Source organism: Lepisma saccharinum, chromosome 2 (assembly GCF_977018435.1).
Source record: "Lepisma saccharinum chromosome 2, izLepSacc3.1, whole genome shotgun sequence".
Lineage (NCBI taxonomy): Eukaryota > Metazoa > Arthropoda > Insecta > Zygentoma > Lepismatidae > Lepisma > Lepisma saccharinum.
The window spans coordinates 212,699,204-212,724,642 of record NC_139230.1 but is presented as its reverse complement, the minus strand read 5'-3'; the positions used below and the strand labels follow the sequence as shown (position 1 = coordinate 212,724,642).

The following is a 25,439-nucleotide window of genomic DNA, read 5'->3' as shown; positions in this document are numbered from 1 at the left end:
TCAATTTTTCTACATTATAAAACCTCGTCTATTAAGATATTTAATTCCATATGGGAAATTCTATAATGTCTCAAGTCATGGTGAACTATATCTTTTTCAAAATGCCCATTTTTTGGGAGAGAAAAGGATAATAAATTATCACACAGTCATAATTTACAGTTTTATGATAACCTGTGGTTTGCGACCAGTAGAGGCCATGTGCTGTACTCTACTCAAAAGGATTTATGCATACTGGTTTTTATGGATAAAGTTTTTAAAAAAGGCATCGTATTGGGATATAATCTTGGTTAGTAACACTTGCAAGTGCAGACAAGTTGGCAGTTGTCCACACAACTGCATGAATAATTGTAAGTCATAATTTTTATCTGAAATTCTACACTAATGTTCACATAAAGTGGCACACATTCATTTGAGTTTAAGTCTGCAACACTACAGAACCCTGCAGTGTTACTAGCAAACTTCATCAACATACACATGGAATTTTCTGACTTTCAGAGTGAAAGGAAAAGGTTATGTGAAAGTTTGCACTGTAAAAATTAATGCACTCAACAGACTAATTTCACAATGGGCAATATAAAGAAAGGGTGGGGGAATTTGTGAATAAAAGAAACTCAATTGCAGAAGCTGGACCAAAGAAAAAGGACTGTTTCAATTCCTTCTCTTGGTGCAAAGCCTCCTGTTGTATATTCAGAAACAGTCCTCTTTTACCCATTAGGTGTGGATGAAGGTTGTATAACTTCCTTCTCTACTCACTTACACAAATGCAAGATGACACTGAGAATCTCTAAAAGTAATGGATTTATCAAGTAAAATTTTACTCTTTACTGGAGTGACTTTTTGACTTGTTTTTTATGTGTTCACATTGCTTTCACAGCATGAATCTCAACACCAAGATAGAGTACAAAGCTGTCTAAATCAGTACAGGCTGTATTATGTTTTCTTAGATTCCTGGAGTGGGGCCCTTCTTCAGGAAATAAATGTTTTTAAATATACAGAAATCTGGAAAATGTTTAAGTTGAAGTTTCCGCTAAATTTGATTTCAGCAGTAGTTGGTTATTGATGGTTTGAGAGACCTGAAGTGTGTGTAAGACATGCAAAATGTTGTGTTAGTGAGTTTGAGTGCAGAATACAATATGAGAGTGGCAATCATTGAAGGTCTTCGTGCTGGAATATCATCCACTGAAATTGCGAGGTTCTTCGAGTACCTGAGATTGACTGTGTATGAAGTTGCACACAAGTATGCAACCTCAGAGAAGTCTGAGGAGGGTTCTGCTAAAATGCATTTGAAGGAGAAAACGGCAAGGGTTAAAAAACATTTTACCCAAAAAATGAAATAAAATTTTATTTCAATAAATTATTAAATACAATGTAATAAATAGTTGCTCAAGTTAATAAAGAAAGTAGGGACAATTGAATTATAATCAAAGCCAGAACCTTTGGTGTGGGAGACTGGTACACTACCACCGGGCCACAAGGTTGCTTCACAATCAGATAATATTTTCACCTCATGTGGAAAGCTTCAAAACTTTGAAGCACTTTTTCTTGGAAATTGCTGGCTAGTGCCTTGCCATATCAATACCTCTAGGGTACCCTACCACTAAATGAAGTCCCATCCCAATCTCAATTTGTCAAGGTGTGCCCTCTCCTTGCAGGACAAGTTGATGGTTGTGGGATAATTGTTGTTGTTATGTTGCACAGGGATGTGAATAATGAGTGAACTGGATTATTTTAAATCTATTTAAATAGTAACAGCAGAAAATAAAGTATTTTCTGCTGCAAACGTTTGGCCCCACAACCAGACAATTGTAGATTACTTACACAAATGGAAACTTCTACACAGGGTATTTCACTCTACACCATGAAAGAAAGAAAAGAACTGATCCTACCAGAATTCGAATTCAAGAACAGATGCTATCTGTTAATTTACCCAAAGTAGAGCTAAATGTGTCAGCACCTCGATGCACAAGCTTGATGCAATGGTAGTGTGGGAAGAAACCTTTCTCGCAGCATCTTGCCTATTTTGCGAGACTGACCGATGCACTTTGGGCATGTGGGCTGTTCTTATTGGCGGATGCACGACTTTTGCTGTCCTATACTTAAAGAGAAAGAGGTTATAGACAATGATATGTAATAAAGAGTAAAACATTCCATAGAATAGAAGCGATCAAGATTACACAAGGGTTGTTCAAAGTTGACCAAGACTTTTATTTCTTCAGAGGAAATTAAAAGTCCAACAAGTACCAAACTGTCACTTTTTCAAAGAATTCTCCATTTGTGTCTATGCACTGATGACATCATTTAGACGGGTCAATTTAGCCAAAAAAAAACCTTAACCTAAAACAAATTCCAACAAAAGGTCTGTAAACGGTTTTTGTTCCTACTTGGTGTACTGATCAACAGAAAAAAAGTCTACCAAAATCTGGCAACCGGAAGTGGGTTATTTTCAAGATGACTGCCGCTAACCTGAAAATCGGAGAAAGTTCTATAACTTGCTTATTTGTAAGCATAGAACAATTATTTTCTCATCAATTTTACAGTTTTTATGGTCAAGGAATTCATGTCAACCAACAAATTTTGTCTATGAGATCAAAAAATGGAGCCAACAGTGAAAAATAAAGGTACAATACATGTTTGTAGGTCTAAGTAAGTACACAATATGAAGTTGTAAGTGTGTATTATCATCACGCATTGTAACTATACTTCATACATATTTTTTCTGTAAAATATCTATTTTACAAAGTACACTTTAAATCAGGTTATGAAAATGTGCAGCAATATGGGGACAAAAAAGTCTTCATTGTCCATTAGTCTTCATCACTGTCCTCTACTTCATCTGACACCTGGTTGTCACAATATGTAACTTGGCATGATCCACATACGGAACTGCATGGAAGTCAGTTTGTTCTGCAACTGCAACGATTAACACTGCAACCAGTTCTACAACTGCAATGTATAATTTTCAGTAGAGTGTTTGGTGCAACATTCATATCACACATTACTGGTACAAGTTCATCACCATCAAGTTGCCAACCCCAATTCACAGGATTCATTTCGCTAGCCGTACTCATCCATGTCATAGTCTGATAGTACACTCTTAGACAATGGAATTTGTTGGAAAAGACTGTTGGAAGACTCAATTGGAAGAAGACGTTCTGGATGAACAATCCATTTGGCTATGATGACTTTCTTCGTAAGTGTCTGGTAACCCAAGGCTGCCAAAGAACTTGTATTGTTGCTACCAAAAATAACAAGCATCGCTTCACTGCCAAGACTTACAATATCAGCAGGGTTCTGACCCAGTGAAGTGAATGCAGTCGCACAGGAATGAAGGACACGATCACCTTTTAAAAGTTTTTCTAATACCGATTTTTTACCAACACCATAAATACGGGAGGTGGTATCACATCCTGTGAATGCATGAATAAATAACAACTGTGCACACAACTCACTGCCAAGAATAGACTTCAAGTTATTGATGTGATACACTTTTCGAGTGTCTCTGGACTGATTATCCGATCGAGAATACAGTGGTTTGCCATTAGCTTCAGTGTAATATAGGAGAAGAATTAACAGGTCGGTATCATTCCTAATGAGCGTGGTGGAACGTTCCTTCACACTGTTAACTGCGGCCTTTGTAATGTCCACGTCAGCATCACCTTCCGCTTCATAAATCTTACAGCCTCTCATAACCATTTCCTCACTGATTAATGTGATTAATTGTTGTTTATTACGTTCTACTGAAAGGAATTCTTCCTGCTTCCCTTCGAATTCAGTATCACCGGTGAAATGAACTATTGGATGATGGATGTTTCGTTGCCTTCTCTTATGTGTATTATCCTTTATTGAAGGACCTGTGATATACCCATCAAACAACAGTAGCAATCCCATAATGCTGAATTGTAAAGTCTGCATATTCTCTGGCTATTTTACGATAGGTATCTCCTATTTTCCACTTCAGCTTGCGTATCAAGTAGCCTCCATCAATAACATATATTTCTGTACACAGAACAACATCAATTGAAATTTGAATGTTACAATGCTCGTCAATGCCATGGGCTAATTGTGGTTTATCTGCCTTTCTCATAATGTGCATGTTCTCAAACAGTGATGTTGGGTATGCAGTAAGTTGATACTTCATTGCCTCCTCTAGATCTAGTTGTCCTGTCTTAGAGACTACAAGAAATCGTTGGAAGAACAAGCCAGGATCGATGCTTTTGCCCTGTGCGACTGTGACTGCAGATGAACTACTCAAGGTCTTTACTTTGTCGATCCTCTTAAAAGTGAAGGAAAATACATTTTGTCCAATCATACTGTGCACAACGCTCCTTCCCACTGACTCGTACTCATACACATTGACATCTTCCTTCGCTACAATACCACTGATGATATTTCTCAATAAGGGGTCAGCCGAGAAAGGTGAACATGGTGATACCTTTGCATATATTGTTGAAATGTCTAGAGTATCTCTTTCAATTCTTGAAGCACTGCAATCTTTGTGTTGTTCACCAGTTGTGTAAGCAAGTCCATTAAAGTCCTGCATGGCAATATTGTAATCAGACATTATGGGGGCTGACATAGTCCACAACGCTTGCTGATCTTCTGTCATCTTGCTTCCGTGAGTTAAACCACCTGAGGTTTTAAGTGACCTCATAAGTGTTTGTTCAATCACGAGATCTCAACCTAGACTGCCCAAAACTGATTTGTTCGACGGATGACATGCAACCCATTTTGAAACATCCTGTACCGCAAATGATTGATCCATGACCCAGTATGATCTGCTTTCATCAGCGCTTGTGCAATACTTATCATTTGCTGATATGATAGCCACAACTTACTCGTTTTAGATTGAGCACTAACTTCAGTTTTCTTCTTGTGAAGTACCTCACTGATTTTACTTACTGCATTAGAGCTGACAACAGTTTCAAGAGTGGTTTCACCCCTTAAGAGACACTAATACACATTTACAGTTTCTTCGATTAGCGAAGTGAATTCAGGATTGTTGTCTAGAATAGATTGCACAAGTAGTTGATGAAGACAATTATCCACTAGAAGATGACCTCTGAGAGCTCTTGCAACTGCTTTACCACTTAGCATATGCACTACGGCATTTTCACCATACACCACTTCTAAAAATGCTTATCAGACCTGTCCCATCCATTACTTTACCTATTGCTACAAGCAAATTCATAAACATGTGGAAAAACGTGGAAACTGCCAAGCATAAGTACTATTTTCTTCAAGTGGGAATCCTGTGGTGCAGCCTTGATGATTTCACTAGCTTTCCAGTAAAGGGGTTGATCAAAAGTTATTATAGGAGGGACATGGTGTTTGCTGGCTAATTTGTTGATAAATTCTAATGTTGATTGAATACAAGTTTTGTCACCGGGCTACATATCGATCATGAGCAAAAAGAGGATGGAGGACTGGCCAGCATGAGTATTTCCCTTGTGAATTACATGCATCATTCCCTGCCAATTTGGTGCAGGCTGTTGAAACTAAATGAAACCTCCCACAAAATATCAATATCAGCTGTAATGTGAAAATCTTGATAACATTCAAGATCTGTAAACTTTACTTCTTGTAATATATTTCCAGCAAAACTGTACTCTACTATATCAATATTTGACATCTCTGTTATATGGAGCTTCGACATTTCTTTCCTATTCACAATATAGGTCCACTTTATTCCTGGTGTCAATGCAGCAATCATGCTCATCCCACGAAATGTTCCTTTACCATCTATTGTCATAGCATTGTGATCTACATTGTGACCAACAAACAACCAAGAAGAGTCTAATAGCTCCTTACCCTCAATAAAGGAATGTGGTGTGCCACAGCTAGCATCATTTCTCTCAAATTGGAGCACTTCACTATACGAAGAGCTAAGGGTATCCAAGAGAAATTTAGATTGATAGTGGTGGTGCATCTGTACTGCTAAGCCAATCTGCAATTCCTTAACCATAAAAACCGTAAAATTGATGAAAAAACAATAGTTCTACGCTTAAAAATAAGCAAGTTATAGGACTTTATCCGATTTTCAAGGTTACCGGTGGCCATCTTGAAAATAACCCAGTTCCAGTTGCCAGATTTTGGTAGACTTTTTTTCTGTTGAACAGTACACCAAGTAGGAACAAAAACTATTTACAGACCTTTTGTTGGAATTTGTTTTAGGTCTGAACGTTATATTAACCTGCCTAATTGTGGCAGTTCTCTGGTTCCTTTGGTGTACAAGGGTCGTTCAAGGTTGACCGGGATTTTCGTACGTAAAAAATCGATGAATAGCTGGATCATGATGAAACGTGCGGGTGACGTAATGTATTGCTTCGCGAGTAACTAGCGCCCGGCATGACGTATTTCGCGCATGCGCAGCAGTTGCAGCGAACATGACGGCAAGCAGTGTGTCTGTGGCTGTGGAGCAGCGGTGTGTAATCAAATTTCTCGTGAAGGAGAAAGTGAAACCAGCTGAGATTTTCAGACGATTGCAAGCACAGTATGGTGAACAAACGATGTCGCGAACAAGAGTGTATGAATGGTATGAGCAGTTTTGCGAAGGACGGGAGCTGGTGACAAATGAAGCGCATGGACACATTCGCCCGACTGCAGTCACACCAGTGAATATCGCAAGTGTTGAGCAAATGATTCTTGAGAACCGGCGAGTAACAATGCGGGATATTGCTGCCGAGGTGAATATCAGTGTCGGGAGTGTTGAGACAATCATTCACGACCACTTATGCTTCCGCAAAATCTGTGCAAGGTGGGTTCCCCGCCAGCTGACATTCGATCAGAAGTGGACACGCAGGACGGTCTGTGAACAGCTTCTGTATCGGTTTCGAGCAGAAGGTGATGAATTGTTGCAATCCATCATCACGTGTGATGAAACATGGTTGCACAATTCAACCCCAGAGACCAAAAGACGCAGCATGGAGTGGCGGCATAAAGGTTCCCCGCCCCCCAAGAAAAGCAAAATGCAGCCGTCCGCTGGAAAGATCATGGCAAGTGTCTTCTGGGACATGAAGGGCGTTATCCATGTGGATTTTCTGGACAAAGGGAGCACGATTAATGCCCAGTATTACTCCACATTGTTGGGTGGTGCTGTACGAAAGTCCATTTGCAAGAAAAGACCTGGGATGTTGTCTGGAAATGTAATTCTTCTCCATGACAATGCCCGCCCTCACACGGCCAATGTGACAACAACAACTCTGGCCGACATGCGCTGGGAAGTTCTGCTCCATCCCCCCTACAGTCTGGATTTAGCCCACAGTGATTATCATTTGTTTGCACCCCTTAAAGACCATCTGGGAGGGAAGAAATTCACGACAGACGAAGCACTGCGGAGCGATGTCCTCCAGTGGCTACGACAACAACCAAGTTCTTTCTACGCCAAGGGACGGGAGCTGCCAGAACGATGGCAACGGTGCCTCGGCGTGCACGGAGAATACTTTGAAAAACTGACATAGTTTGGTGTTTCTTCTGCTACCTATTTCCTCTGCAGAAATAAAAGTCCCGGTCAACCTTGAATGACCCTTGTAGAAAGAACTGAGACTTGTTGTAGTCACTGCATGTGCAGGGCATCTTTCTTCTTGAATTTATTTGCTTGCAAATAAATGATAATCACTGGGGACTAAGTTCAGACTGCAAAGGCATTGGAAAAACCTCCCAGTGTATTTTGGCAAGAGTTGTTGCTGTGAAATTAGCCATGTGGGGACTGGCATTGTCATGGTGAAGAATGATTTTCCAGACAGTATCTTAGGTCTTTCTTGCGAATGGTTTTTGGTACAACACCCTTCTTCATTGTGCAGTAATAGTGATTCCTTTCTCCAAAAAAATCGACTGATAACACCTTGCATCTCCCAGCTCGATGAATGTGTCAATTCAGTTCTTTCATCCATCGCCAAGTTTTTGACACCATTCATACACTCTTGCCTGTGACATCGTTTGTGCCCCATACTGTGCTTGCATCTTATTAAAATCTCAACTCGTTTAACATTCTGCTTCTCAAGAAATTTGATTGTGTATCAGTGCTCCACAGCTACAGACACACTGCTTGCTGAAACTCCTACGCATGCACCAAATATGTCATGATTAATGGATGCTTACAAAGGATTACATATGTTCTCTGCACAGTTTATCGTTTTATAGGTATTCATAAATTTTTTATGTGCAAAAGACTTGGTTTATGTTGAATGACCCTTGTAGATAGGTCAAGGGAGACTTGACCTACAGAGTTTAATGTGGAACGGGAATGAAATATTTTCACTCATCTACCTTATCTTTGTTGGAGTTATTTTCCATGTGAAACTGGTATGTTATTGTCTTGCTTTCCTAATTCAAGGAGCCGAGGAAGAACAAGAACTGAATTCATGTTTGCACCTGTTGCATGAAAAGACTTACTAATAGACTTGTGTCCTTTTGAGTGGAACTTGATGGGCAGAACTATTAGTGCGTATAAGACATGATAGGCTTGCTTCAATGGGTTCAAATCCTGGCCTGGGCATGGGTGTTCTTTGCGAGTGTGTATTCATCAATTTCACAGCATCAGTAATCTTTGTGATTAGCCAAGAGTGGCAGAAAAGTTATGTAAAATAATCCAAATCAATCAATCATACAATTTCATTTTTCATTTCAGTTGCCTCAAACACCAACAATGTAATGTTGGTTGACATGAAAACTGGATCAAGTACCCATCAGTTACGAGGACACACAGGCAATGTTTTGACATGTAAGTGGTCACCTGAAACTGGATATTTACTCGCATCTGGAGGTAATGATGGCACTATTTTGATGTGGGACGTTCGATCAGGACGTTATCTTCAGTCTGTTGATGAGTTTTTCAGCAACAAGGGTACTGGCACTGCTCATAACGGTTCTGTTAACGGGTTGCAGTTTACCCGAGATGGATTGTTTCTCCTGTCAAGTGGTACCGACCACCGTTTAAGATTATGGAACACATCAACTGGTTTGAATGAAATGGTAAATTACGGTACAGTGCTGAACAAAACTCTAAAAAGCCTGCAAATCTCTGTCACTGAAAACTATCACAATGACTTAGTATGTATACCATCTGATGGATGCATTATAATATTTGACATAATAAGTGGTTCTCATGTTGCCACATTGCCTGGTCACTTAAATGCCATTACTTGTTGTGTGTATAATTCACACACCCATGAGTTGTACAGTGGAGGGATGGACCGCAATATCTTGGTGTGGAACGCGTTTTGCCCATTGATAACACCACCATCAGTTGTTTTTTCGATCTGAATTTTAAATTTATGCATTTGTTTTATACATAACTCATGGAGTATTCCTTTTGTTTGTTTGTTTTGATTTATTTAGTATAAAATTTCCATGATTGAATGAATATATAAGATGGTTTTAAATTCTTTGCATCAGGAATAGAGGCAGGCAGATTTAGATGTTTAGTTGTTGGCTAAAAAATGTACATACATTATGTATGTATAATCTGAGGGACGCATTTGAATATTTGACATAATAAGTGGTGCGCCAGTTAATTGATGTGTGTATAATTCACACACTCATGAGTTGTACAGTGGAGGGATGGACCGCAATATCTTGGTGTGGAACGTGTTTTGCCCATTGATAACACCACCATCAGTTGTTTTTTCGATCTGAATTTTAAATTTATGCATTTGTTTTATACATAACTCATGGAGTATTCCTTTTGTTTGTTTGTTTTGATTTATTTAGTATAAAATTTCCATGATTGAATGAATATATAAGATGGTTTTAAATTCTTTGCATCAGGAATAGAGGCAGGCAGATTTAGATGTTTAGTTGTTGGCTAAAAAATGTACATACATTATGTATGTATAATCTGAGGGACGCATTTGAATATTTGACATAATAAGTGGTGCGCCAGTTAATTGATGTGTGTAATTCACACACCCATGAGTTGTACAGTGGAGGGATGGACTGAAATATCTTGATGTGGAATGCATTTTGTCCATTGATAAGCATCACCATCATTTTTTTTTCGATCTGAATTTTAAATTTATCAATTTGTTTTATACATAACTCATGGACTATTTCTTTTGTTTGTTCGTTTGATTTATTTAGTATGAAATTTCCATAATTGAATGAGTCTAGACAGTTTTAAATTCTTTGCATCAGGAATAGAGGCAGACAGATTTAGATGTTTGGTTGTTGGCTAAAAAATTTACATACTTTATGTATGTATAGATCACATAGTTCACCTTAAATGTGACCATAAATATTTTGTATTTTCTATTTAATTATTGCATATCTAGAGTTTTACTGCAAGGACTGGAAACAAATAGCCAGTATCTTCTCTCACGAACTTACACATTAGCTCTTACAATTATATGTCTGGGGTGTCACAAATAATGCAGTGAGAGTAGGTCAAATGGTACTGACCACTGTTTAAAATTGTGGATCACATCAACTTGTTTTAATCAAATGGGTAATTATGGTACAGTGCTGAACCAAACTCAAAAAAGCCTGCAAATCTCAGTCACTGAGAACTATGGCTCAATTTAGTATGTGTACCATCTGAGGGACGCATTCTAATATTTGACATAATAAGTGGTGCTCCTGTTGCTACATTGTTATGTCACTTTAATGCAGTTAATTGTTGTGTGTATAATTCACACACCCATGAGTTGTACAGTGGAGGGATCGACCAAAGTATCTTGATGTGGAGTTCATTTTGTCCTTGTTTTTGTTGTCAGTTGTGATCTGAAATTTAAATTTATGCATTTCTTTTATACATTTAAGATAATTGGTTAAGTAAATGAAAATTAATTCATACACAACTCATGGACAATTTTTTTTGTTTTTGTTTGATCTCTTTAGAATATAATTTCCATGATTAAATGAGCCTATCAGACAGTTTTTAAATTCTTTGCGTCAGGAATAGAGTCACCCAAACGTAGATGTTTGGTTGTTGGATGAAAAATGTTGTTTTTTTTAAAATAAAATTTAAATATTTCATGCATTTATAGTTCATATAATTCACCTTACATGTGACTATAAATATTTTGTTTTGTCTATTTTATTTTTACATGTCTGGAGTTTTACTGAAAAGACTGAAAACAAGTAGTCATTATCTACTCTTGCTAACTTATAGTTCCTACAATTATGTCTCTGTAAATCCTCTAAGTCAATTGTATACCCATAATGTGCCTTCAGTATGAAAGTAAATTTTGTGTGATTTGGATGTGTCGTCGTCTAAATAACAATAATTGTTGCTCATTATGCATTCCCACACATGTATTGTGTATTCTGTGTGAAGGTGGAGTGGTGGCTTTCTCTGGCTGTGCATAAATGTGATACAAGGGCAGAACTGTAACTTGATTTTTCATATTTCCATTACAGTATTATTCTGTATGTGATAGATTGTACTTAGATACGGGTTAGATGTAGTTCATCAATAGTACTTGCCTTACATGCAATCGTTAATATGTTGTATTGTCTACTTAATTTGACATGTGTATAAGTAGAAGAGTTTTTTTGTTTGTTCATTTGCTTTATTTAGAAGATGATTTCCATGATGGAGTGAGTCCATAAGACAGTTTTTAATTGCTCTGCATAAAGAATAGAGACAGGCAAACTTAGATATTTCATTGTTGGCTGAAAATTATACTGTTTATTAAAAATTTTGTGCGTAATTCATGTATGTATTGTTCACCTTGCATGTGACTAGTTTATTTTTACATGTCTTAGAGTTTTACTACAAAGACTGAAAATACATATCCATTATCTGCTCTCACTAACTTACACATGGTTCCTACAATTATACGACTGTGGTGTCAAATTAAAAGTGACATGCTTTAAAAAAAAGTTGTGGAAACCCAAGTAATTAAGTGAGAGTAGTTACACTTCCATTCATATAATTAGTGTATTTTGTATGAAGGTGAGTAGGTGGAGTGGTGTTTGTCTTTACCGGCTGTGATTTTATATTGAAGCTATAGATATGGCTGTGAAGTGCCAAAGAAACTGTGATTTCCTCAAATGTATATTTAAATGTTAGTGTTCACAATTCATGGATGTGTTTCTTCTATGCATACTACATTGTGTGCCTTACATTGTTTTTAAGAAGAAGGGCAACTTAATGTCTAACAAACATTTTGTGAACTTCTTGCTAGTCAGATAAGTTCAAAAGTGAATGTAGTTTTTATTAGAAAAAAACTATATATTTAAAGAGTATTGTACGTTGGTAGTTAAAATTGAAATAAAGTTTATTATTTGTTCAGGAATTTTTCTTTTGAAGAGTATGCTGGAAATAAGTTACAGCATTATAAATAATAATATGATAGAATACATAGTACCTCATACCACATGCCTTTAACATCATAGATTATGTTAGATTAAAGTCTCATGTCTCTTCAATATAGCCCTAATGTTTGATCTTACCTTGATTTTTGATAAAAACAGGAAAAAAGAATTGAAAGTTAAAACATGTTAAAGCAAAGACATTTAAGGTATGTAAAGAATGTGAAAACTCCTTGGTGTATTAGCCAGTAATGTCCAGCATAGGAGACAGACAATCTTCTGATGTTCAGATAGGGATGCTTTTTTTCTTTACATTAAATGTCTGTCATGAGGAAATCGTTACTGTCCTGATTCAAGATGTAGTTTTGAAACTTTTCAACCTTTTCAAATAGTGCCACCATTGCCATGAGTATTTTCCCTAGGTTTGTTGTTAATCATTAATGCTTCTTTCATATTACATTCTAAGAACAGATTTTCCCCCCTCCCCCTTTTTCTGATATATATATATATATATCTTGCATTATATTAACTCTAGTTAAATGAATTTGGTATTTTGGTTTGGCATACAGTATGTAACATTCTTATTCGTACACACGGATTTTCAAAGAAAATGCTTTAATGTCTGAAAGGAAATACACTCTTTTGAAATTGTTTCTTTACAATTCAATAACTAATATCATTAGGAACATAAAATCTTACCCAAATTCTGTATAACCAATGACAATAATAAATTAAATGAAACTGAAAGAGAAACATGCCATTTTTTGTACAACTTTTCTATTGTACACTTAATAATATAAAAGAAAAAGTATATTCAGAGCAAATTGACTGACAGTTCTAATACTTTGATGCATATCCTTTGGCTTTAATTACTGCTTGACATCTGTTTTTCATAGAATTAACCAGTTTCCGACATGTTTCAGAGCTTATTTTATTCCACTCTGCATGCACAACAGTTTTCAACTCTTGTTTGGACTTGAGGCCTGCTTTATGGACTCTCCTCTTCAAAATTGCCCTTAAATGCTCAATGGGATTTAAGTCTGGACTTTGAGCTGGTGTTTGTAGTAGTTTGGACCCATTCCATATTAGCCAATTCATGTTAACTCCCGCCTTATGCTTACTGTCATTGTCTTGTTGAAATCTGTAGATAGGCGGCATATGTCAATTTTTTGGGCACTCTGCTTTACGTTGTTCTTCAATATGTCCAAATAGACATATGCATCCATGATACCATCAATAAACTGGATGGTACCAACACCTTTGGACAACATACAGCCCCAAATCATTAATGACCCACCACCGTGTTTAACTGTTGGAACTGTGTTAATGTGATCATTGTCTTTATTTGATTTCCTCCATACCCTATTTATCCCATCTGACCCGTATATATTAATCTTGGACTCGTCTGACCATATGGCACTATCCCAAAATGCCTGGTCCTTGTGGATGTGCTGTTTCGCGAATGGAAGTCTATTCCTGCGATTCACCTTATTGACATGCAGCCTCTTTCGTGGTATTCTGCCATGATATCCATGCTTCCACAAGGCATGTTGAACAGTTTGATCGGACATCATCTTGCCAGCAACATTTTCTACTAACGGTCGTAACTGAGGAACACTTAGTCGAGGTTATTCTCGCATTTTTTTTTAAAAATAAAGCATTCATCATGTTTATTCAATCGTCTCTCTTTTGGTTTTCTCGGCACATTCTGTGTTGAACCTTCCTCTCTAAATTTGTTTACTATATATTGAACTGTGGAGTGTGGTTTATTGACTGTTTGTCCAATTTTTCTTAACGAATAACCTCTAAGGGCCAAATTTATAACAACATCCTTCAGATCGGAACTAAGTTCCTTCACCTTGCCCATTTCGAACACACTGATAGATAGACGATAGGCCTATAACAATATCTACGCCAGCATTCCGCTTGACGGGGAGGGCGCCTGCATGTTCAAACTTGTTACGAAGTTGCAAACTGCACGAAATAGCCCGAATAGTGGTGGCGCTGTATGCGAGGAAGATTGAAACTCTTGCCTGTACGAATAACAATGTTTCATGAAACAGCATGTTTTTCTCTTTTCACACAAATTATATGCTCTGTTTATACACTTTGAACGTACATTTTTATTGACATTTGTTGGTGAAACCTTCATTAACATTTATTTCCAGGCAAATATGAAAATGATTATATTTACTAGTAGATATGACACTTTTTCCTCGGAAATTCTGTGTGTACGAATAACAGTATTACATACTGTATGTATATGTAGCAATTGCAGTAAATTCTACAAATACAGAAATTGTTTCCAGAGGCCCAAGAAGGAATACAAATTTGTACAGAGAAAAGCAAAGTGGCGTGTTTTCTTATTTTGAACACACATACAACATTAATATGGTAATAAACTTGCACCATTAGATAAATGCATAAACATATTTTACAGTGAACTTTGACAAGTTGGGAATTTATAGAATTTTCTGAAATTGCAATAAATCATACACAGACCAAACCAATTTAAACAAGGGTTAATCATCATGTAGGACATGTCAGCTTTAGGAGCATACAAAATATACTCTCAGCATGAAATACAGGGTGTCTGAAAGTTACGGAACAAAGACTTTTGTGCAAAAAAAAAAAAAAAGACATGAACCATTAAGTGGCCGTGGTGGCTCAGTCAGTAATGCATCTGACTACCATGCTAAAGGTCCCAGGTTCGATCCCCGGCCAGTTCAAATCCGGGAACTTTTCTAACGTTGGAAGCAGCCCTGGTGCCCACCCAGCGTCGAATGACATGGGCACCTTTGGGAAACCCTGGGGGGTAAAGGTGGTCAGGGGTGTGATGCTGATCACATCACCCCTACTCACGACCAGATCAAGAAAGTGTGGGGCATTACCCCTATACGCCTTCATGCCGTGGTGCTAAGCACAGGGGAGCACTTTACCTTTTTTTACCATGAACTGGGGTATTAACTTTTTCTATGTAAATATTTTTTTTGAATATTAAGTTATAAAATTATCCTCTACATGAACACTTAGTATAGTATACTAGTATATATACTATACTATACTATAGTATAATGTTACTAATGTGTAAAGAAGTGATTGTGTGAAGTAAAAAGAAAGTTGGATAAAAGGCAGCTTTGGAGTCGTTTACAATAATTTTCAATGTTCATCCATGGTCTATGTGGGTTTGCATTGAATTAATAAAATAACGATATTTTTTTACACATTTTCTGCCTTACATGATTTATGGTGTTCATTATGACATATTAATAAAGAAGTGTTTTTTTTATTAAATTATTAAACTTGGTCATGTCAGAGAGCAGTACCAGGTGTGCCCGACATCTGGCTATGCTAATCAATCAATGCCCAGATGAAATAGAAACATTGATATTTATTGTACAAAAAACATAGAAGTCATTCCATATGAAATCAACACAGCCCACAACCTGACCATCCCAGATTTTCATGAAATTTGGATAGTTGAAACTATGCATGGAATGTAGTAACTAAAAATTTTTATGTCACGTGTCTTGTAATTGTCAAATTATTCAGGGTCAAAGTTTGCAGAAATTGCCCTTTCTGTGCTGTAACAAGCTTTCCAATGATATATCACAAACCTACCTATGAATAAAAATAAAATATTGTCATGTGACCTTGGCCTTGAAAATCTCAAAACATGTCGTCGCCAAAATTAGTGAAACAAAATATATTTGGGACACCATGCTATACTCTAAAACATATGAAAATATCCAGCTGGGACTGCAATGGAATCGGAAGATACAAAATAATATGTATAACTATGTGACTGATGAAGGCCTCATTCCAATGTGCGAGTCAAAAGGTCCTTAACACCCCCTATAAAATCTAAAGGAGTTATGCTGGGTACAATTGGTCACGATAGAAATATCTTGGGCCCAGAGGGAACGATAGTTGTGTGTGTCAAGCGAATAATTTTTCTCCAGTATCTATGCATTGCTTCCCAACAGACCCAATATGCCAAAATCATTGAATTCAGGCAGTAATGCGAAAAGACCGGGAACCAACACGAGGGAGTAGGCTCTAGAGTTGGCACTTCATCGCCAGTAAATGAACACACTGAAATATTTTACATGTTTTAAAATTATAATTGTTTAACGCACATGTGTTGGCATAACAAATTTAAAAGATATAACTGTTTACAACCATGTATGTTATTAGCCATGGTGGAAAGAAGAAGTAAGAGGGCTGTGTTTGAATAGCTACACAATGTCGAAAAAATTACTCATTCTGTTGTAGTCAGAGCATTTGAGTTTCTTTTTTTTTTCTTTTTTGCTTTAAGTATGCTTCATACTCAGCAGTGGCGAACATATAGTACAAGCACTGCTTGCACTATTAGAATATTATATAATGTACTTAATGTTTTAGCCCTATTTAGTTTTCATCACACTCGATTTGGCAACTTTTTACGGCCACAACCTCCCTCAGCAGCTCCAAAGCAAGCACCAGACTCAATGCTTGTGTCTGCTGGACGATACAACCAATGCAGCCAAAGGGTCACATGGCGAAGTGTGAAATCTTGTCGGAGAAACAGACCTCAATCCTCAAACAAAAGCTGAGCCTTCAGTGCTTCTCAGGAAGCAACCGTAAGCAGAAGGAGAGATTGCCAGTAATGAATGTATGTCTTCCTGCACATGTAAACAAGATCGCAAGGAATATATTAACTATTATCATTGCTTTAAATTCCATATAGGTTACTTAAATTACAACTTATTTTGTATTTCGCAAATTTTAAAACTCATCAAGAATTTGATGGGTTGGGTCAAAGATGGTAAGGGCGAGAGCGTTTGTGTTTCTGGGAAGAGGAATGTCTGCAGTCTTCACCCTGCATCCAGCTCGAATTACAACACAACCACACAAGTGTTGGCAACTGTCAAATTATTTACATGGTAATTCAAGTGAACTGTTTAACAAATTTTACAAGTAAATTTCATAAAATGACGACTTTTGAATAGAACTTTTGTGTGAAAAAAAGTACCTGAAAAAAGAACTATCTTCTGATATTTGTAAACAGCACAAAAGTAAATCTTATACATTGCACACATTAAGAACATTTTGTATTATTATGGCACTTAATTACTTGAATATTATATACATAATCTTTCTGTTGTAATGGTTTTGATTCCACAGCGTAATTTCTATCTCCAAATTGACGTATCTTCTCCCATGAGCGATAAAATTAAGGACATAGTTTGGTATCTCTTTTTGTCGTTTCAGAGCTTTTCAAAGTGATCTTGTTTGGATGCTGTTTGAAAGAGTTTGCAAGGAAGTGTGTGTTTGTTGCTGGTGTTTGTGCTGTGAATTAATCGAAACTAACAAATTTGGAAACGGTTGATACGGCGAAGTGCGGGTGTTTTACTGTTTGTTTGAGACAGGCTGATCAGGACTGGACCTACAGTTCAATGTGGGGTCCGAACTGCCATGCAATGTGACTCAACCGGGTATCGAACCTGGGACCCACTGAATACAAGGCGATGCCATTACCTTACCACTATGCCATCGGGAGGACCTCAGGGGTGTATTATTTTGCAATTTAAATGGGGGTGGGGTATGCGACACTTCCAGGAGTTCGGAATTTATTGTGGTGAGTAAATCGTCCATGCATGTGTGTCTGTGCTTGAATCGAAATCTTAATGTTTGCCCTCTGTGTCAGATTGGAATCAACAATATATGTACGTAAATATATATAATTGCTGTCCCTCTACATGAGTTTGGGCAGTGGCAAAAAGTGTTACAAAGTGACTCCGAATGCGGTTATTAGAGTGCCCACATTTTCTCAATTACAGTCACGGAGCGTAAAATAAACAAACGCATGCCAACGTTTTGTCATCTTTTGCCCATTTTAAAAACAATACACAAATAAGAGTAATTAATAAATAGGAAATTCCATACCTCCATTAGTCATATACGGAACATTAGTTTGAAAGTAAATATGACGATTGTGAAGACTATGGATTAATTTTATTACCGCTACTTTATTACATTTTGACAAATCTAATATTTTTTTGTTGTTCTTATGAAACTAACTGAGCCAATTCCATTACATAAATTTTACTCTCACCCCCCCCTCCCTTCCGGCATGCCATTGTACTAACTATATGCATTGTTGTACTGAACATCTCTTGCCTCCTTCATCAATCCAAACTTCGCTACTGATACACAGTAAGGCTAATCGGGACTGGACGTACGGTTTAAAGTGGGATCCAAACCACTGTGCCATGTGCCTCCACGGGTATCGAACCCGGGACCCCTTGTTTTACGCTGGTGTATTTGATCCTAGTTTTACTTTTAACCTCTACTCCCCCGATGATACCATATGGTATGGTGCTGATTACGAAATGAATGTGCTTTTTGGACCTTCATACTCTTACGTTTGGGTGGAAACTCTGACACAGGTCTGGAGCAAGCCTGGGAAATTCACATTGATGACCAACGCCCCCCCTCCGCAACATATCCATGCCACATTTCCGAGCAGAGTTTCATATTTTATCTCATTATTCAACTTGTATGGCACCCAGGAACATGAAACATGTTTCATTCTCTTTGGAAACGCCCATTCTTTGAAAAGAATACTAAGGTTTGCGACTTTTCCCCAAAATAGCGGGAGAAGAGGGGGCAAACTAAAGATTTTTATGTTTTTCCTTTAATTGAAATTCGGGGGTCGCGCCCCCAAGCCCCCCTTCCTCGGTCCGGCGTTCTGAACTGTACACGGTTGCATGCTCTGATGTTTTAGCTGAAAAACAAAACTTATCCGAAGTAGATTGCTCCCATAGTACCCGAGTTATAACAATTTTCCTCCAAAAATGCAAATTACCTACTTTTCGTAAAAAAAATAATTTAAAAAAATCACATTTTGGCTTATTATTCAACTTGTATGGCACCCAAGAACATGAAACATGTTTCATTCTCTTGAGAAATGTCCATTCTTTGAAAAGAATACTAAAGTTTGCGCCCTTCCCCAAAATAGCGGGAATAGAAGGGGGAAACTCCAGATTTTTATGTTTTTTCCATTGAAATTCGGGGGTCGTGCCCCCAAGCTCCCCTTCCTCGGTCCGGCGTTTGAATTGTACACAGTTGCATGCTCTGGTGTTTTAGCTGAAAAACAAGACTCATCCGAAGTAGATTGCTCCCATAGTGCCCGAGTATAACAATTTTCCTCCAAAAATGCAAATTACCTATTTTTCGTAAAAAACAGTGTTTCACATTTTGGCTTATTATTAAACTTGTATGGCACCCAGGAACATGAAACATGTTTCATTCTCTTTGGAAACGTCCATTCTTTGAAGAGAATACTAAGGTTTGCGACTTTTCCCCAAAATAGAGGGAGAAGAGGGGGCAAACTCCAAAGTTTTATGTTTTTTCTTTCATTGAAATTCGGGGGTCGCGCCCCCAAGGCCCTCTTCCTCGGTCCGGCGTTCTGAATTGTACACGGTTGCATGCGCTGATGTTCTAGCTGCAAAACAAAAGTTATCCGAAGTAGATTGCTCCCATAGTGTCCGAGTTATAACAATTTTCCTCCAAAGAGTGTTCAAATATAAAATTCCCGCCGAGAAGCCCGGGCGAGAACGGGGGTACTTTCGTAAACCTGCTCGGGAGTCTAATATGATAATTCTTTTCTAATAAGAAACTGTTAATTCATTAACAAATGAACTTTCTTGTTTAATAAGAGAAAGGTTTTAAAATAATATTCATAGAGAGAGAGACCACAGAGAAGTCTTATAGATTTGTCTGTGGAGAGACATAGGAAAAGATGAACATTGTCTTGGAAAATATTACGTATTGCTCATCAGAGGACCCCGGAACATCCCAACTTTTCCAGATACCTTTGTTTTTATACAAGGTGTTTCTGTGACCGTGTTACAGACTTGCAGTGATGATGGAAGGGAACAAACGTAACAAATTGAGATAGGGAACACTGGTCTGCAAATGCTCTAGTTATAACTAGAGCTCTAGTAACTCTAGTAACTTTTGTTACAAGCCAAAACCTTCGAAGGGCAGGTACAGGTACATGGACAACGCGGAGGGGAACCATAAAAGAAAGGGGAAAGAAGTCACGGCACATGGCCTGGAGGGAGATGATGTAACGTCAAACTCGACGTGTGTAGTCTAGAAGCACGAGTGTTGCGGCTGCAATCAGTGCAATGGAGTATACGCTAGAGGAACTTGCTGATATGTTGTTGTGTATGGACGAGCGAATGGGATCTGTAGGGAAGCAGAAAGGTTGTATCGGACCACGTATCTACAGCGCAGACATCCAGGGCACACCATGTTTCCCAGACTTTTCCAACGATTACGGGAAACGGGGCAAGTGCGACCTCAATTCCATGGACAAGGATGATGACAAAGAACTGCAAGCAGGGACGGCGCTACAGGGGGCTGAAGCCCCCCCCCCACAACAGGCCTCAGCCCCCCACCCTGCAGCCCCCTTAGATTTTTGTAGTATGGTAGATGCATTTCAACTGAAAACTTGAAAAGTAAAAGTTTACATTTTCCATTATAAAACTTCCATTGAGACAAGTATATCCCCTACAATGTTCAATGTTCGGTTAGATCGCAAGGTTACTTTATTACGATGTTTTGTAAAATCAAGGAGAGGGGACAGCTGAAGATATGCCACTGATCATTTGATACTAAGTAACTGGCCAATCATGAGTCCTCAAAATTACTACGAAATCTGCTGCCTGTCTTGTAGTTAGACGTATTCAGTGGCTGTGATATTGATCTTTGATTGTTGGCATATACAGCTAAATGTGTACAATTATTAGTCTCTATAATCGTATCACTATATTTTGGAATAGGTCTAACAGGTGTGACAAATGAATTTTTAATGAGTTGGACGTTATGTTTCTTTTCTGTTTATTAGTTCCTCATTCCACAATTGCATGAGTGTTAGCGATGTTCTCTCATTGGTTTCCTTTCATCTATCTTTATCGCTGCAAATATTCGAGAAGTAGAAATACTATGTTAAACAATTAAAGAGTACGTAAACTACCTAATTCTTGATTGCTGAGAAGTGGAAATACGAGTATTAAAATTGGGCCCCCAGCCCCAATAACATTGCTACCTTGATATCAAGAGGTCTCGGGTTCGATCCCTGGTGGATTCCACGAGAATCTGTAGATATCGTCCCGATTAGCCTCTGTGCAAACAGTAGACCCTAATAAAAATTCTACTCAACTAATCATTGCAATACGGTGCGGATGAGCATGCTTGGGTATGAGCATGGAACTTGGGCTTATAAAATAAAATTTCTACAGTAACTACCATATAGTGGTCAAATTTGGTTCCGTGCAGGAGAATCAATCTTTGAAGCACATCTACAACTATTGATCCAATTATGATCAGTATTTATGCATAAAACATTCTGAAATAAAATTATAATCTTCAGCAGTTATTTTCACTAATCAAAATTCCCTGTGCAAGAGTTGCAACTAGATTCATTACTTTTGTGTCAATATATTTGTCTCCTAGTGGAGGTGAATTTGTACTGAAAATATATTTGTTCCTTGAGAGTGCCGTTTCCTAAGCGGACGGTATTTCTCGCATCCTCCCCATTTTTAGCCCTAAGACCTGAATTCCAGTCATTGAACAAGAAAATGTAAGATCATCTTGGCAGAGAAAATGGTATCATTAACAAACTTTCTATTTTAGGTTGGTATTGTTTATTTGATGCCTACTTTATTAAGTTAGTGTCACTTTTTTGAAGCACGAAAAGCTACAATTTATCGCCGCTCCCTACTGTTGTGATTTGAACAGTTTAGAGTTATGACACACTATGAGGCAGAAGGAAACTCAAGACATGTAAAGACCCTTCAGCAGCTACTTGCTACAGTTGAAACATTCAAAATTGCCTTTTACGAACTTTTCAAGCTTTATTGTTATTGATGTTTATGTTAACGGCTGCTTGCTGCAAATCAAGTTTTACCTTCCTAATCGAATTAGTAACGAGAGGTTGAATGCTCTGTCTATCTATTCTGTCCTTTCAGAAAGAGTTTTTTTTTTTTAAATCTTTGGATTTGAACAAGGTTGTAGCTGTTGTAATTCTTTCTGTGGTTAATTTTCTCATTTTAGCAAAAAGTACTCAAACTCTTTACATAGAAATAGTGTTACCTGTAGTATTTATACCTATATCCAGTGAGTTAATAATTGTAGTTTCTATGGCGTATTTTGTATTGTTCATATGGTTAGTAAGTCTGTGATATTTTTCCACTCAATGAAGGGTTAGGAAAATAAAAAAATAATATAATGATTGCATTGTATTTGACACAAAAGATTCATGCCTGGAACAAAATGCAGTGATTTTTCTTTGGATATGACTGTAAAATATGTTACTGGTAAATTATACTGTAGTAAAGTGTTAAGTAAATGCCTTTTAGCCGGTATAAGTTAGCCTCCCGAGAATTTGACTCCGAAATCTGTAGCCCCCCCCTACTTATTTCAGGCTGCCTTGGAAGCAGGCCCATACCCTGGATTTTTTGAGGGGGGCCAAGTCCGAAACTGTGGTTATACATATATATATACAGGGTGTTAGTAAAGTTCGTTTCCAACGCTTAGGAGGTGATTCTACAAGTGAGAATAAACACCAAAGTTCATGTGACGAAATGCCGAAAACGGCACACATTCGGAGTTATTGAAGTGGGAAAAAGTGTGAAAATTATGTTTACGAGGAAATAGTGGCACAACGGCCAACCATATGACCGCGGCGAAGGGCGTTCCACAAAGAAATGCGGCATGCTTTATTCAAAAAAGCACATGACAGATATGTGAAGTTGCGGTGTTAAATGCTGTCAGGGATCGTCCTGACACCAGTACGCGCGCTATAGGGGCTATCCACCGGAAGGAAGTGCCTTCGCGCGGACGCCATACTTGTAGCACAACAACTTCCGGTTCGTAGGCTCACAACATGCCGCTAAAGGGAGCTGAGATTGTGTCATGTATGAAAGGAACGAATGAGTGTGTACAAGGAGGATGTAAACTACGATAAGGGCTAAATAATCTTTCATGGATCTCTCTTCATCCATTTCCTCGAGATCTAGGTGCCAAAATTATTGCATTCAAGCTGTTAGGCGTGAAAATTGGAAGCCCATTAGCAGGAGTAGACTCCGCAGTAATGACAACGGATGTGCAGGAACCCAAAAAGTCGGAACCTGAAAAAAAAATCCCGGTCCGATCAAGATTTCGGAAAAAATGATAAGAGTTTAAAAGTAGTTTATTCCCTACATATTTTTTTTGTACTAAAGGTCCGAAATTTATTGAAATTAGCAGTTTTTTATTCCAGAAATGCAAAATAAATCATCACCCGAGAGTGAAATTGTGTGTATAATTAATATTTTTTAGTATCGGGTAATGTTGAATATTTTCCGCTCCTATAATCTCCCAATTTAGTCGGGAAATAGCATTATTTTTCCCCTTTTGAACATCAGGACTTTAAAAATACCCCGTCCTGTTTCCTTCCCAATCAAAAATTTTGCGTCCCGCAACACTTGCACTTCATTAAAAGTAGAAGAGAAATCATTCAAATCTCGATTTTCTCTCTGTTTTGGTGATATGAGCAAAAATATTACTTTTCCTTTCAAAAGATGCTCGGTCATGGCCAGATAGGTTACACGTTAAGTTCTTGAAGTACACACGAACTGTATTAAATTTTTGTGTAACCAGATTTTTTTTTGTGTGTGTGTAACCAACCAGAGTAAATAAATTTTTGTGCAACCAGAGGAAATATTTTTTTGTGTAGCCAGAAAATTAAATGCGGGTACTATTATTAATTTTCGTCTTTTGTAATGGAAATCTTTTCAACATTGATAGATAGAGTGCCTCCCCGATGGCGCAGTGGTAGCCTCGTCGCCTTGTAATCAAGGGGTTCCGGGTTCGATTCCCGGTGGAGGCATATAGTGGTTCAGATTCCAATTTAAACTGTAGGTCCAGTCCCGATTAGCCTTACTGTGCACAAAGTGGACTTAAAACACCAACTCAATCAATCAAATCAACATTGATGGAGAAGAGGTCCTAGGTTTGAACACCATGGTGAGGCAATGGTGTGTCATTGTATTTGTCCCATCATTAATTTTTCCAGTTTATTATTCATCTTCATCGTCATGTTTAACACAAATAGCAGAAAATTGACTTAAAATAACAATGAGCGTTTTGTATTTCTGCGTTCAAACGAGAACGAAACCAGCAAGTGTGCATTATCGCATCCCTCTGACTCGTCCTGACTGAAGAAAGAAGAAAAGAAGCTCCTTTTTCCGTTTTTTATATGTCCGTACATCTCGTACTTTTTCACTTAAAACATAAATGTATGCATTTAAGCGCTCTCGCTCTGTAGGAAAAATTACTTTCTATTTAATATGTAGGCTACAAATATCGCCAATGAAACGACGATCAGCAAATGGATGTCATCTTGGAATAATGCCGTATTACTTCCTAGTTGCTCATCCAATTGATATGCAAAGGCCTCTACTTTGCCCTGATATCTCTTATTCTCCTCGTCGTCAAGTGCTTTTATATGATCCATTTCATCCGGTATACAAAACGAGAAGAAATGCCACAAGTACGCGCTTGAATTACCCGGCCGCCGTGAACCGGAAGTTGTGCTACAGTTCGACAATCGATTGTGCCGTTCGATATGTTTTTGTTTACTCGTGGATAGCCCCTATAGCCAGTGCTGTGTGTTGTGGGCACTGACGCGTCCTATCCGAAGACGGGATGTACCCTTTGAAACTCCCAAAGGTACAAGACCTCATGACTTTGACCCACGTATGGTGTTTTGCCAATGGTTTTTGCATCACATGGAAACTATCCCGAACTCTGTGAACAGGGTGTTGTGGACCGATGAAGCAATGTTCACCAAAACGGGCGTGTTCAATAGTAAAAACAGTTACGTTTTGGATTTTGCAAATCCACATGCAATTCTCGTGACACACCATCAGCACAGGTTTGCGGTTAATGTGTGGTGTGGGATAGTGCATGACCATTTGATTGGGCCGTACATTTTCCATGTTCGCCTGTGGTGGTACGTATCATGCATTTGTTTGTGATGTTTTGCCTGAACTGTTGGAGAACGTGCCCTTGGCACTGAGGCAAGGACTATGGTTCCAACACGATGGTGCACCACCACATTTCGACCAAAATGTGCGTCACTTCCTCAATGG

At 38.0% G+C, this 25,439-nt stretch overlaps 1 protein-coding gene across 1 annotated transcript in view; it reads left to right on the top strand.

Annotated features, from left to right (window-relative positions):
* The window catches only part of LOC145984299 (DNA excision repair protein ERCC-8-like), a 32,775-nt gene extending 20,553 nt beyond the window's left edge, over nucleotides 1-12,222 (top strand). Inside the window, exon 4 of the mRNA XM_083117942.1 lies at nucleotides 8,627-12,222. Within this exon, the coding sequence (XP_082974068.1) occupies nucleotides 8,627-9,261 (635 nt within the window). The 3' untranslated portion in view covers nucleotides 9,262-12,222. The remainder of the gene's footprint in view (nucleotides 1-8,626) is intronic.
* The last annotated feature ends 13,217 nt before the right edge of the window (nucleotides 12,223-25,439 follow it).